Genomic DNA, 12,393 nt, shown 5'->3' with positions numbered 1-12,393 from the left:
GAGGGATCCTCATGTTGTCTGAAGCCAGGAGGACTCCAAAGGAGAGAGCATGCTCCCCGTGGAGGGCTAGGGTTGGGAAGAGAAGTCGGGGCAGGAGTCCCTGGGCAGGAGCAGAACTGGCCAGTGCCAGGTGCCAGGTTCCACCTGAAGTGGTCCTGCTTGAGCCTTGCACCACCCCAGTTGTCTGCCTCCCCCTGCACCATCCCCCCAAGCCTGGCCTCTTGTGCTCACATGGAACATTCTTCCTTCTCTCTCTCCATCTCCCCATGCAGCCCACCAGAGCAGAATGCTCTAGGGCTGGGCTCACATGCTCAGCCTCCACTGGAGCCCAGCACCTCCTTCACCACAAACGTCCCAGGGAGCCAGGGCTGGGGCCCGTGGTGGCCTTTCCTGCTGGCCCTGCCCCCACCAGCTGCCTAGCTGGCTCCAGAGGACCCACTCAGCCCCTATTGCTCCCAGCAGCCCTGCTCAGCCTGGAGCGCAGCCATCCCAGATGCCAGCCAGGCTGTCAGCCTATCGCAGCTCAGAGCTATGTGTGGCTACTGCAGCTCCCCCACCCCCACTGACGGGGTAGGGGGACAGGGCAGCATGTTATTAAACTGTCCACTTATCACCTGCTGCTGGCACAGGACTCTCCTGGTCTATAAATAGAAGCCACTTCCTGTACCTGGTTCTTGCTTGGCTGAGGACCCAGACCTTGCCTGTCCTAAGTTATTTGACCCCTCCAAAAAAATGACTGGCCTTTGCGTGCCCTCTGGATGATGTCCCAGGCCAGGACCTGGCAACTCCTGGGGGCTGAATCAGTCACACCACGGCACATCCCAGATCAGCCAGTTACCATCTGGCTGGTCAGTGGTTGACCTCTCTGGGCCTCTATTTCTACATCTTTATAAACCAGCTGCCAGGTGGGCCAGAGCATGAGATGGGGGAAGGTTCATGAAGCACTGGGTCACATGCTCGATTCCTGAAGGGGCTCTATGAGTGAGGCTTTCATTCTTTCTGTCCCAAGGGGGAGTGAGGAGAGGGGACCAGGGCTGTTTGGGTCTCGGCAGGCAGTTTTCCTAGTCCCAGAGCATTTCTGGGTCTCCAGAGCTGGCAGGAGAGTCTGCCCAGGCCACCATGTCTCCCAGTCGTTCAGACTCCTCTAACACCGCATCTTGGACCCAGGGATGAGCAGCCACGGGCTCAGGCAGACTGAGAGCCGGGTCTCACTGCTAGAGCACCATTCTGTTCTACAGCCAATCCCTTTGGACGTCTCTGTCTTAAGGCCCAAATTGAAACACGTCCCTCTGGAAGACAGCACCAGATACGTGCACACCCGCATTCACTCATTCATTTCTTCATTCATCAAATGGTTTGCCAGGCACTGGTAGGCACCTGAAATGGAGCAAAGCACAAGACGCAGCCCCGAACCCTAATCCTGACCCTGGGGGACGATACTGGCCGCTCTGGACCTCTTCCCTGGGTCTCCCAAGGGCTTGGGGAAACTGGAGCTGATCCTGAAGAAGGAACACTTGAGGCCAGAACTGAGAAGAAGGGCTCAGAGGCCTGTGAGCACAAGGCCGGCCACCTTAGGGTCTGGAAATGACATGGGAGGAGGGGGCCCAGGGAGTGACTTGGGGGAGCGGCAGAGGGGGCACAAATGGTCGCTGCCCACCCGCCCAGTGCACCTGCTCAGGCAAAATGGGTGAAGAGACTCCACCTCGACCAAGAAGGCAGTTCTTCCTGGGCAGCTCCCCCCATCACTGGCCACAGAAGACACACAGGGAGGAATCTGTCTCCTACAAGATTCCAGTAGTACCCCAAGGTCTGGAGGGAGACATCCAAGTCGGAGCACTGAGCTCAGGGTGAGGCGGTGCTGAAGGAGGACTTGGACTCAGGTAAAGCACTCCAGGCTCCAGGGGAGAGGGAGGAGCCCCCCAACAGGAAGGCTTCACCAGCAGGCTGCCCCCCCAAATTCCTGGGAGGACCCCAAAGGCAAAAGGTGAAATTCAAAATGAGGAGAGTGAGTGCCCTGTGTTTTGAAACAACCCATTCAACAAACAGTTATCGGGGGGCCATAACAGCCAGGCACTGACCTTGGCACTGGGCATAAAGAGGGGATCAGGACAGACCTGCTCGCTGCTCTCATGAGCTTATATTCTACTGAAGGAGACAGAAAACACACAAGGAAACAAAGAAATAACCAAGATAACTGCAGAAAACCAGAAAATGAAGGACACCAGAATATGGTCCTGGGATAAAGTAGCTTGGGAAGAGGGGCTTCCTTTGGACAGACTGAGGAGGGAGGGCCCCTCACAGGCGGGACCTGAATGAGGAAATGGAGCCAATCATGAGAAGAGGGGAAGGCATCAAGGCAGAGGGCCAAGGAAGTGCAAAGGCACTAAGGCAGGAGGAGGTTTGGCAAGTGGGAGGAAAGTAAAGATGGGTGGAGGTGAATGTTGCAAGGCTGGAGAAGATGGCAGGGACCGGATGGTTTCCACCCTTCTAAGTTACTGGAAGGAGTTTGATTTGGTTTTACTTGCAACGGGAAGCCATTAGTTCTAAGTGGAGGAGTGACTTGATCTAAATTATGTCTTTAAAAGATGATCCTCGGTGTGTGGGAGAATGGTTGTAGGAAGAACAGAAGCGAGGAAACCGTGGGAAGAGGCGCAGGGTAATCTTTCCTGACTTAAGGTGGAGGGCTCCCCTTGGGCAACGCACTCCCACTGGTTTCACGCGGGGCATTGGAAGGTGGCCCCCTCACACCATCCCGGCAGGAACAGGTGTCAGGTGTGCTGAGGTTGCCCTCCGCAGGGGGCTGATGCAGGAGTCTAGGCAACAATGACGGCAGCTTGGACTAGAGCGGTGGCTGTTGAGACGGCGAGAAGCGGATAGACCCAGAACTCGCTGACAGACTGACTGCAAGGGAGGGCTTGAGAGAGTCGAAGAAGCATCCTGTGTGATGGGCCTGCACGAGCCCAGCTTCTGGGCCAAGATCCAGGAGTCCGTGATTGGTCCTCTCCGCTCAGTGTCTCTGGAGAAGGTGGCCTTTGAATCTGCCACCATTCCAGTGTCACTGCAGGTTGTATGAGTGCCAGGAGCTTATGGAAGAAGAGCAGCGGTTGAGGAGGATCCTCCAGCTGGGACATCTGGCACAGAGAAGCCTTTAGACCCCCAGGGGCAGGCGGAGGGGCAGGAGACTTGCTAAGAGGAACGGAGCTGAGCAGGCTCCAATGGGGGGGTTCTGACCGCCCTTCCTTCCTGTTGGTAAACCAGGCAAATCTCCAACCATGAGCTTGGAGGGCTGCCTGGGGATGCTGGCAGAGCCTCAAGAGGTTCTGGACTTGGCTGGAGATCCCTGACCAGAGAGGCACCATGGAAGGTCCTATGGGACCCCCACCCACCATGGAGCCATTGCTTCAGCGTGTGGCCTAGAGCTAAGGGACCAAGCCCAGGAGGAAAGTCCAGGGGAAAAATCCACTGGTCACCATTGGGCAGTGGCTTCCTGAAGACCTGCTCCAGGGACAATGGCATAGTACCTACCCCTGGGATGGACGGAGGCCACAGATCAATGAGTTGGTTTTCCCATGGGAAGTGAGGTCTGCCCCAGACGTCCTCAGAGGGAAGCCAGAGCTTGACTGCCCTGGGGAGCAGCTGCCTTGGACAGCTTCCTCGAGTCTGTAAGCTGCTGAAAACCAAGAGCCCAAACAGTAACACGATCCCCGTGTGCGTCCTCCCTGGAAATCTGTCCTGGGGAGGCCCTGGGCACCGGTATCTGGTGTTCCAGAAAAGCAGGGCAGAGAGCACACAACCCTGATACCTCCCAGGGACGAGGCCTAGCAGGAGCCAAGCAGGCTGCACACCCACACTGGCCACCTCTGTGGGCCACAGCTCCCAAGATTTCAACAGGACTCATGTAGCAGCAGCCTGGACCCCAGAACTGAAGCAGGTCCCCACCAGGGGTGGGCTTTCCTCTAGCTGACGGTGAGAACGTCCCATTCGTTTATTCAACCAATACGGTCTTCACTGAGTCCTGCGTTGGGGTCAGAGTGGTTAATGAGACCCACAAGGGGCCTGTCTTCCCAAAGCTTCTGCCCAGACATTGGAGGGAGCCACAAGCTTCATGCCAGCACCCCCAGCTCAGCACCACTGGGACCAGAGTAACAGGCACAGCCGAAGCTCTTGCTCTCATCAGGGAGGCAGAAGAACTTCTAAAAATACATGGAAGGCCATGCTAAGTGAGTCAGGACAAGCTTGTCGGAAAAGATGAAGCAGAAATGAGCACAAAGGAGTCCGAAGCAAATGCGGCTCTTGAACTGCACCTAGGACGGATGGGGCAGGGGAGGAGTCAGCCAGCCGTGGGGCAGGGTGGGGAAGCACGCACTCATTCATTCGTTCAGCAACTCTGCCTGAGCTCCCAGGCCCTGCCCTCGCCAGGAAGCAGAGGGGCAAGGAGGCAATCACAACACGGGGCGTGGGAGTGATCCCACCGCCCGGCTGCCTCTGGGGTCCAGAGAAGGTTCCCAGAAGAAGCAGCATTTCATTGGGCCTTGAGGAATGAGCGGCACAGGCTGGGGTTACCTGGTGAAGGGTAGTGGGGAGGGGGCGCTCAGGTCCCTGGGGGGTACACCAGGCTGAAGGGCGCCCACCCACCTGCCACCCTGACCTCTCTTTCTTTTGCTTGCAGCCCATGACACTGGTCTTGTGACCCTACAAGTTGCCTTCAACAACCAGATCATCTCCAACTCAGTGGTGTTTGAGTACAAAGCTCGGGCCCTTCCCACGCTCCCTTCCTCCCAGCATGATTGGCTGTCATTGGACGGTAAGAATGGCGCTCACGTCACCTTGCCAGGCACTGCGGGAGAGGGAACTTGGGGACTCTCTGCACAAGGTGCAAAAAAGAGGAAGCATCCAGGTTCCCTTGCTCCTGGGCAGGGAGGGGCGCAAGTCTTGCCCCAGGAGGCCTGGCCTGGTCTCCACCATCAGGCTGCATGTGTCTCTGCCCTTAATCTCAGTCTCTCCCTGGGACAGAGCGAAGTATTTGAGCTTGGGCCTGTGGCTGTCCCTCCTGCTGGGAGCCTGAGGGGCCAGACAAGCCCCCCAAGTTGCTGAGAGGCTCCTCTCTCTACAGACCCAGAGTAGCAGGGCCCAAGCATCCTCTGCTTCCCCCTCAGAGCTGTCTCTAGGGTGTCCTCGAAGCAGAGAGAGCTCCTGGAGGCCATCACCAAGCCCCAAGCCACTTAGGGAAGAAAGCAATTTGTGAGGCTGGAGGGAGGCAGCTCAGGCTGCGCTTCTCTCAGATCCCAGGGCCTGGACTGCGGGGCCATGTGTTGAGTGCTTCTGCCTCTTAGGGATAACAAGCCAAAACTTCTCGTGGAAGCCCTCAAACACCCATCGCCTCCTGTTCCTAGGCTGTTTATACTTAAGCCTCTGTCCTGTCAGGCATCCGAAACAAGCCCAGGATCATGATCGTGGCTAAGGGTGGAGGACCAGGGAACCCCATTAGGCTCCAAGGAAGGAGGCAGGACCTGCTAGCCAAGGTGGGGCAGGGGCTCAGAGAGCTGCTGACCCTACCCATGGGGTTGGTGAGTGTTGGCTGCTCCTCCTAAGGCACCAGAGACTCTTCAGAGAAAAGCTATCAAAGACAGTGAGGGACACCAAGGTCAGAGGCTGCCCTTCCAGGCGTGGACCTGCCAAGGGGAAGCGCCAGAGTTAGCCTGGGGAGCTGAAGTGATAGTCTGCTCATTGCGTAGGGACAGAGTGGGAGGGATGGCTGCACATGACCTCAGTATCAGGGCAGCCTGCTGAGGGACCAGTCTGTGGGGTACCTCACTAGAGACCTCACCAGCCTAAGGGGTTGGGGTCTTGGCTAAACTGCCCTGGGCCCTCCGAGGGGGGGGAGGGGTGGGCTCAGTTTCTTAAGCATCCCTCCCCCATCCACAGCAGCCCTTTGGCCTTCTCACCTCTCACACTTCCCCTTGCTGCTGGCTGCTGGAGGATTTCTGGGCTTGGGTCCATGCCCTGGGCAGCTTTCCTGAGCCACCCAGTATGCAAACATCAGCCTTGTCCCAGCCACGGCCCCAGCAGTGACAGGGTACCTGGCAGCCACCCTGGCCACTGAACCCTGTGAGCTGTTCCCAGAGGTGGCTTTGGGTCAGCAGACATCTGCACCCTGGCAGTGGCTGCCTGGGAGCACCGGGCTGGCCTTGGCAGCATCCCTGGCCATGGCCAGAGCCAGCCGGAGCTGTGATGACGACCTGCAGGATGTAACAGAGAAGGGCAGGGTGACCAGGGGCTCCTGTTCAGGAAATCCGGTTTCAGTTTTGCAGAACAAATAGGAAATGGGGCAGGGAACTCTGCAGAGCCCTGGATCTCCCTGAGTGACCAGGTCACCTCAGCAGGGTGGACTTAAGGATGCTGGGGCCAGGGTAGGACCTGCTTGGGTGATGGGGCCTTTCAGAGAGCCAAGTATCAGCCAGGCAGTGCCTCAGAGCACAGAAAACATCAGCCAGCCCCCTGGAAGCCCAGAGAGCAAGCAGTACCAAGAAGTTGCTGGCAAGGGAGGATGCTGTGATGGAGACCATGGGGAGGGACAGCCACCTTAACTGCTTCATAACAAACACACCGCTGAGTCCTCAGCCATTCCAGGCCCCTCCGGCAATAGGCCTTCTGGCAAGCTGACACCTGCTCCCCATCAGCCCCCTCCCCAGGGACTTGGAGCTGTGACCTCCAAAGGCCTCCATTTGAAATAAGCATCCCCAGCCCCTGGGAAAATATACAGGAGAGATGACAGGAGTTGGGGAGGGGACATGGCAGGGCACCCCCCTACAGAGAGCAGATTGGGGCCCTGAAGGACCCCATGCATCCCCCTCCCTTTGGTCTTGGCCAAGTGTCCTTTCAAGTAATGGGAGGGGAAGGGTGGCAGGGGCAGCGGAACTGTGAGACCCCACCTGGCCAGGAGAGGAGTGAAACTCCCCTCCTTGTTCTTTTTTCCCTAAATGAGTACAAGTTCTTATCCACCCAAAGATCATTTTCCCAGCCTTTCGCCAGCCTGATAAATAATAACAGTGGGGGAGGGCAGAGCAGATCCGCAGCCGCAGTGCCACCGGCATACTCTGCCCAGTGCAAAGGGGACAGCTGGGACAGCCTGGAGGGTGGGAGTCCCCAGGCCTCCGGCCAACCCCTTGGCCTGGCAGTGAACTGTGTGTCCAGGAAGTTGCTGCAGTGGCGGAGCTGTCGGAAGCCTTGCTCTCCTCTCCCCTCGCCTCTCTGCGGCTGCTTTTCTCAGCCCCTCCCGCCCCCACAGTTACTGGGCAAATTCTCAATTAAGCTGCTGGGAGGTGGAGTCGTGCGTGCTGCGGGCGGGGGCGGAGTGGTGGTGGAAAGAGGAGGGGGCGAGGGGACTGCAGCGCCGAGCAAACTGGGGCACGGCGGCCGGCCGACGCGCGTGCACACACGCGCACACACACGCACGCATGCACGCCCGTCCGCCCGGCGCAGCTGCAATGCAGGGGCCTTCGCGCACCGGCTGGCCGCGCTGCGCCCGGCGCCCGCCCGGACTGCGGCAAGGCACCGCGCGGTGGAAGGGCCGGGCCTTTCCCCGCCGCTGGGGGAGAACCGTGATGTGCAGGGAGAGCTGCGCGCTCGCGTGCCGGCGGCCGACGCGACCGGGGGCAGTTGTTTCGCTCCATCCGTCGCCCTGCTGTCAATCCTGCGAGAGCTCTTTGCCCCCTCCTCCCATCCCAGAGAAGAAGAAATGTTTTGGGAAGAGAATTTCTGCCTTCATTTGATTTTAAAAATGGATTTGTTTGCCAAACTAAAAGCTGGGTGGGGGACGCCGGCGCGGAGCATAGAGAATCCGCTCGCGCGCGAGCGCGCAGCAGCAGTGGTGGCGGCAGCCTTTGTCCCGGGGTGCAGCCTTTGTCTGAGCAGCCCGGCCCAGTTGGGGGCTGTCGTCCCTGCGGAGGGGCATGGCGCAGGGGCCCCAGGTCCCCCAATCTCAGACGAGCGCAGCCATCCAGGCGGAGACAGAGCGTGGAGATAGGGCGAGGAGGAAGAACAGGGAGGAGGGGGCGCTGCCGCCGCCATCCAGCCGGCTCCGGCCAACCTTGGGGAGGGTAGCCTCTGAGGCTCGGAAGCTGCAGCGCCTATCCCAGACCTAGGGGGCTTCCCCTCCCTTCGCCTGACCCCCACTGTGAGTTCTAGGGGGCATAGGCCATGTCTGCCTGGACCCCCACTTGCTAGCACGCGGCTGGCACTTGTAGATCACAGTACTTATTTGTCTTAGGAATGCATGCGTGAATGAATGAATGAATGAGTGCCCAAGGGACACTCAGAAGAGCTTAATCCAGCCCAGTGGTCAGGGAGGCTTCAAGGAGGAAGTGACCCTTCTGCTGAGACTTCAGGCCTGAGCAGGCATCAGGCAGGCTAAGAGGGACGGGCAGGGGTATCCCAGGGAGAGGGGCCAGCAAGGGCCTGAAGAGATGGAATGGTGGTTCCCTTAGCCAAGGCACTCCAGGGAGCACCATTTTCACCATTTTTTCCCCCAAAGGTCCAGATTCAGAACAAATTTCCCCAGGCCTGACCCCAGGCCATTTGCACTACGACCCCTGACTAGTCTGGGGCAGGCCAACTATGCATCTGGGGATTCAGTGGGACCTCTTACAGGCTAGAGGCAGTCAGGCAGTGGGTTTACCCTGGGGACCATTTGCAGAGGGACTCGGAAATGTCACTTCTGCCTGCTGGGTCCTGTGGATACAGACAGCCAGGGTTGTGCTGCGTGTGGAGAGGATGTGCTGTCTGTTTAGATGGTCTCGCCTGTGCCTGTGTTTGCAAAGAGAATAAATCCAGGCCCTTGACTCTGCGGCTCTGGGGCTGAGGGAGTGGGGCTTACATCGGCCGAGGGCACTGGGATACCTTTAAGTGACCTCTGTCCCTGGAAGAGAAGGTGAGTGGAACTTCTGGGCGCTCCATTCTTTCTCTTGCAGCCATCTGATTCTCCCCAGGGCCAGATTGAGAGGACCCGGGGTCCCCCCAGCCCCACCCCCACCCTACTGGTCCCCTTCTCAGAACCCCACTAAGCCGCTTATGCTTAGACTGTATTTTCAATTGCTTCTCAGGCAGCTGAGCCTCCTGCCTGGGTGAGAGGATTGGAGTAAGACATAGATGCAGCTTTCCTAGGCTCAGCCAGCTGGCCACCTGGGCAGGCCTCCTGTTGTCCCTCAGAGGGTGGGGAGGGACCTTGTCATCTCAGGCAGAGGAGGGAACAGGGACGGGAGGTCACACCTCATCATCCAGGTGCCTGCTTCCTGTTAGGAAGCCTCAGTGCAGGGTGGACACCCCAGGCAGCCTGTCCCTCCAGCTCACCAGGGCCAGGGGAGGTTGTCACTGGGGGTCCAGGTTAGCTGTGTGGGAAGACCAAGAGCCTTGCTCCCCTCTAAGGAGGTGGAAAGAAGGAAAAACAAGATTTAGCTTCCCCTTGGCCTTCTGGGATGCCTCTGGATGCTTTCTTCCTCCCATGCTGACTCTCCAGGGCTTTCTGATGGGTGGACCTGTGCCGGCTCCTCCTGGCCTGGTTCCCTCCCTTCTGTAGACACCCCCCAGCCCACTTCCCATCACCTCCTCTGGGTAATGTGTGATGCTGAACTGTCCACATAGGAGAACATACACAGAGCCAAACAGAAACTGGGAACAATTTCCAAGAGCATCACTTACCAGCTGATGTGGGGGGAGGGGCAATGGTTAAGTAATTTTGTTGTAAATAATTTAAAATGTCACTGTTTTACTAACAAATACAGTTTGTTTTATGGAGTAGAGTGCAAAATTCATAAGAGTTTTTAAGATAAGACATACAGCATCAATGAACTGTCCTAACTTTGGAGAGCTGCCTTGAATCACATCTATAGTCCATGGCGGAGGGCCCACCCTCCCCTGCCTCTGGGAGCACGTTGCAGGAGAAGCTGGAGAAACACTGACATAGGGGTCTTCCCTGTAGGTAAGAAGGGGGCACTACCGAGAGCCTTCTGGCATTCACCTGGATTGTGGTCTGGGGCACACTAACGCTGGTTAGCTCATGGGTCCCCAGGTACTTCTTTGCATGGCAGTCACCTAAGAGACAAGGTGGCAATAGAAGAAGCTGGTTTGACCCAGTCTGTACTTGGGATCTGAACTGAGTGGTTGAAACAGCCTCCTCTCTGAGCTGCGGCCTGCCCAGCCAGTGCCTTGCTCCAAAGCACAGAGTCCCTCCTCACACTCAGTCTCTCTGGTCTCTGTGGGGTCCACATCATTACAAAGTGGGCGTAGGTGTCTGTCCTTAGCCCTCCTTAGCCAGGGTCCAAGGGGCCTGGTCCTTGGATGTCTCCTGGGGAAGTGATCTCCTGCTGTTTGCGGCTGGGACCCCACCAAATGGATCTGTGTGGAGCTCCTCTGTGTGGCAGGGAGTGGGTCACCTTGGGGCTGGCCTCACCCGCCTCCTGGCAGCAGTGACAAATGGTGCCCTGCAGAGAAACAGCGCTGAGGAGCAAGCCCAGCATCTGCAGAGGCCCAGGAGGGAGCCTCTGCGTCCTCCTCCTGGCTCCTGGGGCAGGAAGCAGAGTACAATCCACGGGGGAAAGCCCAGAGCTCAGGCAGATGCGGCTGCTCTTGCAGGATCAGCTCCCAGCCACCTGGGGGTCAGGGGCTCATCCCCAGGGGTGAAGGTGGGAGACTCAGACCCTCTGGTGATCAATATCTATCAACTTGTCCTTGACCATTACATCAGTTTCCTGGAGCCGCCATAACAAAGTACCACAAACTTGGGGGCGTAAGACAGAAACGTATTCTCTCACAGTCCTGCAGGTTAGACGTCCAAAATCAAGGTGTCGACAGGGCCATGCTCCCTCTGAAGGCTCTAGGGAAGACATTTTCTTGCCTCTTCCAGCTTCTGGTGGCTGCTTGCAATCCTTGGCCTGCCTTGGCTGGTGGCAAGATAACTGCAATCTCTGTATCCATCATCATGCGGCATCTTCTCTGTGTGTGTCTCTGCATCTCTATTTTCTCTTCTTATAAGGACACCGGTCATGGGATTTGGGCCCACACCCAATCCACTGTGAACTCATCTTAACCAGTAAGATCCGTAATTAATTACAAAGATCCTATTTCCAAATAAGATCACATTCTGGGGTTCCAGGTAGACGTGAATATTTGGGGGACACTATGCACCTCAGCCATCTGTTGTGGGCTGCGCCCCAGGGGAATCCAGAGAAGCGTGGTGTGGGCCCTGCCCCAGGCCTCGCTGAGGGAAGGCTGACCCCGGAGAGCACCAGGAAAGCCTGCAGAGGCTCCGAGGGGCACCGGGATCTGCCCGGGCTTCACGAGGGGCATGCTGAGGCACCAGGGACCGCCGCACCTCTGGGAGCTGCCGCTTCAGTCAGGCAGGGAGTTAGAGGCACAATTGTATAGTCGAAGGTGGCCTGCTTTAAGGAGAGTAGAATAGTGTGATTCAACATTTGTTGCTCGTTAATTATGTGAACAGTGGAACACACTAGGAGAAGGGTAGAAGTGGGAAAGACACTGGAGGGACAGTGGACCATTTCCTGAGATGGAGGATCTTGAAGAAGAAGCAATTCTGGGAGATAGGGGAATCTGGAGGAGGAGCTGCCAGGAGGATGCCTTCCTGCTGGGATAGAGTGGGCGCTGGCATCCAGCTTCCTCCCTCCCACAGCCACCCACCCACCCATCAAGGACCTGCTGACTGGCGTGGCTCTCATCAAGGGCACAGCATGTCCTTGTTGACCCCAGAGCCCATTCCATCCTCGTTCGACTTGAGCTCTCTGAGCACCTTTGACCCTGTTGCCTGCCCTCTTCCCCTGTGAAGCCCTCTGACCCTAGGCTCTGCGATTCCACTCTCTCCTGAGTCCCTCCAACTCCCCCCACTGCTCCTTCTCAGTCTCTGTCACTGGCTCCTCATTCTGGAACATTCTGTAAGTGTCCATGTAACCAGCTCTCTCCTGGGCCACTCTCTTCTCCCTCTGCCCCCCTCTCTACGAGGGCTTAGCACCACCCAGGGCTCTCTTTGCTGGATGTCAAGGTAAACGTGCACGGATGTCTCCGCATTTGTACCTCTTCTCAGGTCCACAACTGTTTCTCAAACTGTCCCTAGGACAGCTCTGCTCAGATTCTCTTGTGCGTGTCAACATGTCCCAAATGGGACTCATAGCCGCTCTTTGTTGCCCCCCACGTCCTCCCAACCCTACATCTCCTACAACATTCCTGCCTCGGTGGGCATCCCACCCAGAAAACTGGGAGTCACCCCTGAGACCTCCACTCACTCCTGCCCCCACAGCCCATCACCATCCTAGTGGTTTTCTCTCCCTGATTTCTCCCACTTCTCTCCATCCCCTCTGCCACCACCTCAATTCAGCCCAAAATAAT

At 57.5% G+C, this 12,393-nt stretch overlaps 1 protein-coding gene across 25 annotated transcripts in view; it reads left to right on the top strand.

Moving 5' to 3' along the window:
- Positions 1-12,393, top strand: part of CAMTA1 (calmodulin binding transcription activator 1) — an 854,855-nt gene that overhangs the window by 770,689 nt on the left and 71,773 nt on the right. For all 25 annotated transcript variants that reach the window (XM_044769588.2, XM_070511183.1, XM_044769593.2 and 22 more), the window contains one exon: positions 4,670-4,804. In XM_044769588.2, the coding sequence (XP_044625523.1) occupies positions 4,670-4,804 (135 nt within the window). The remainder of the gene's footprint in view (positions 1-4,669; positions 4,805-12,393) is intronic.

Source organism: Equus asinus, chromosome 5 (genome assembly GCF_041296235.1).
Source record: "Equus asinus isolate D_3611 breed Donkey chromosome 5, EquAss-T2T_v2, whole genome shotgun sequence".
Classification (NCBI taxonomy): Eukaryota; Metazoa; Chordata; class Mammalia; order Perissodactyla; family Equidae; genus Equus; species Equus asinus.
Note: the sequence above shows the minus strand (reverse complement) of the source record. Positions and strands in the feature narration are given on the sequence as shown.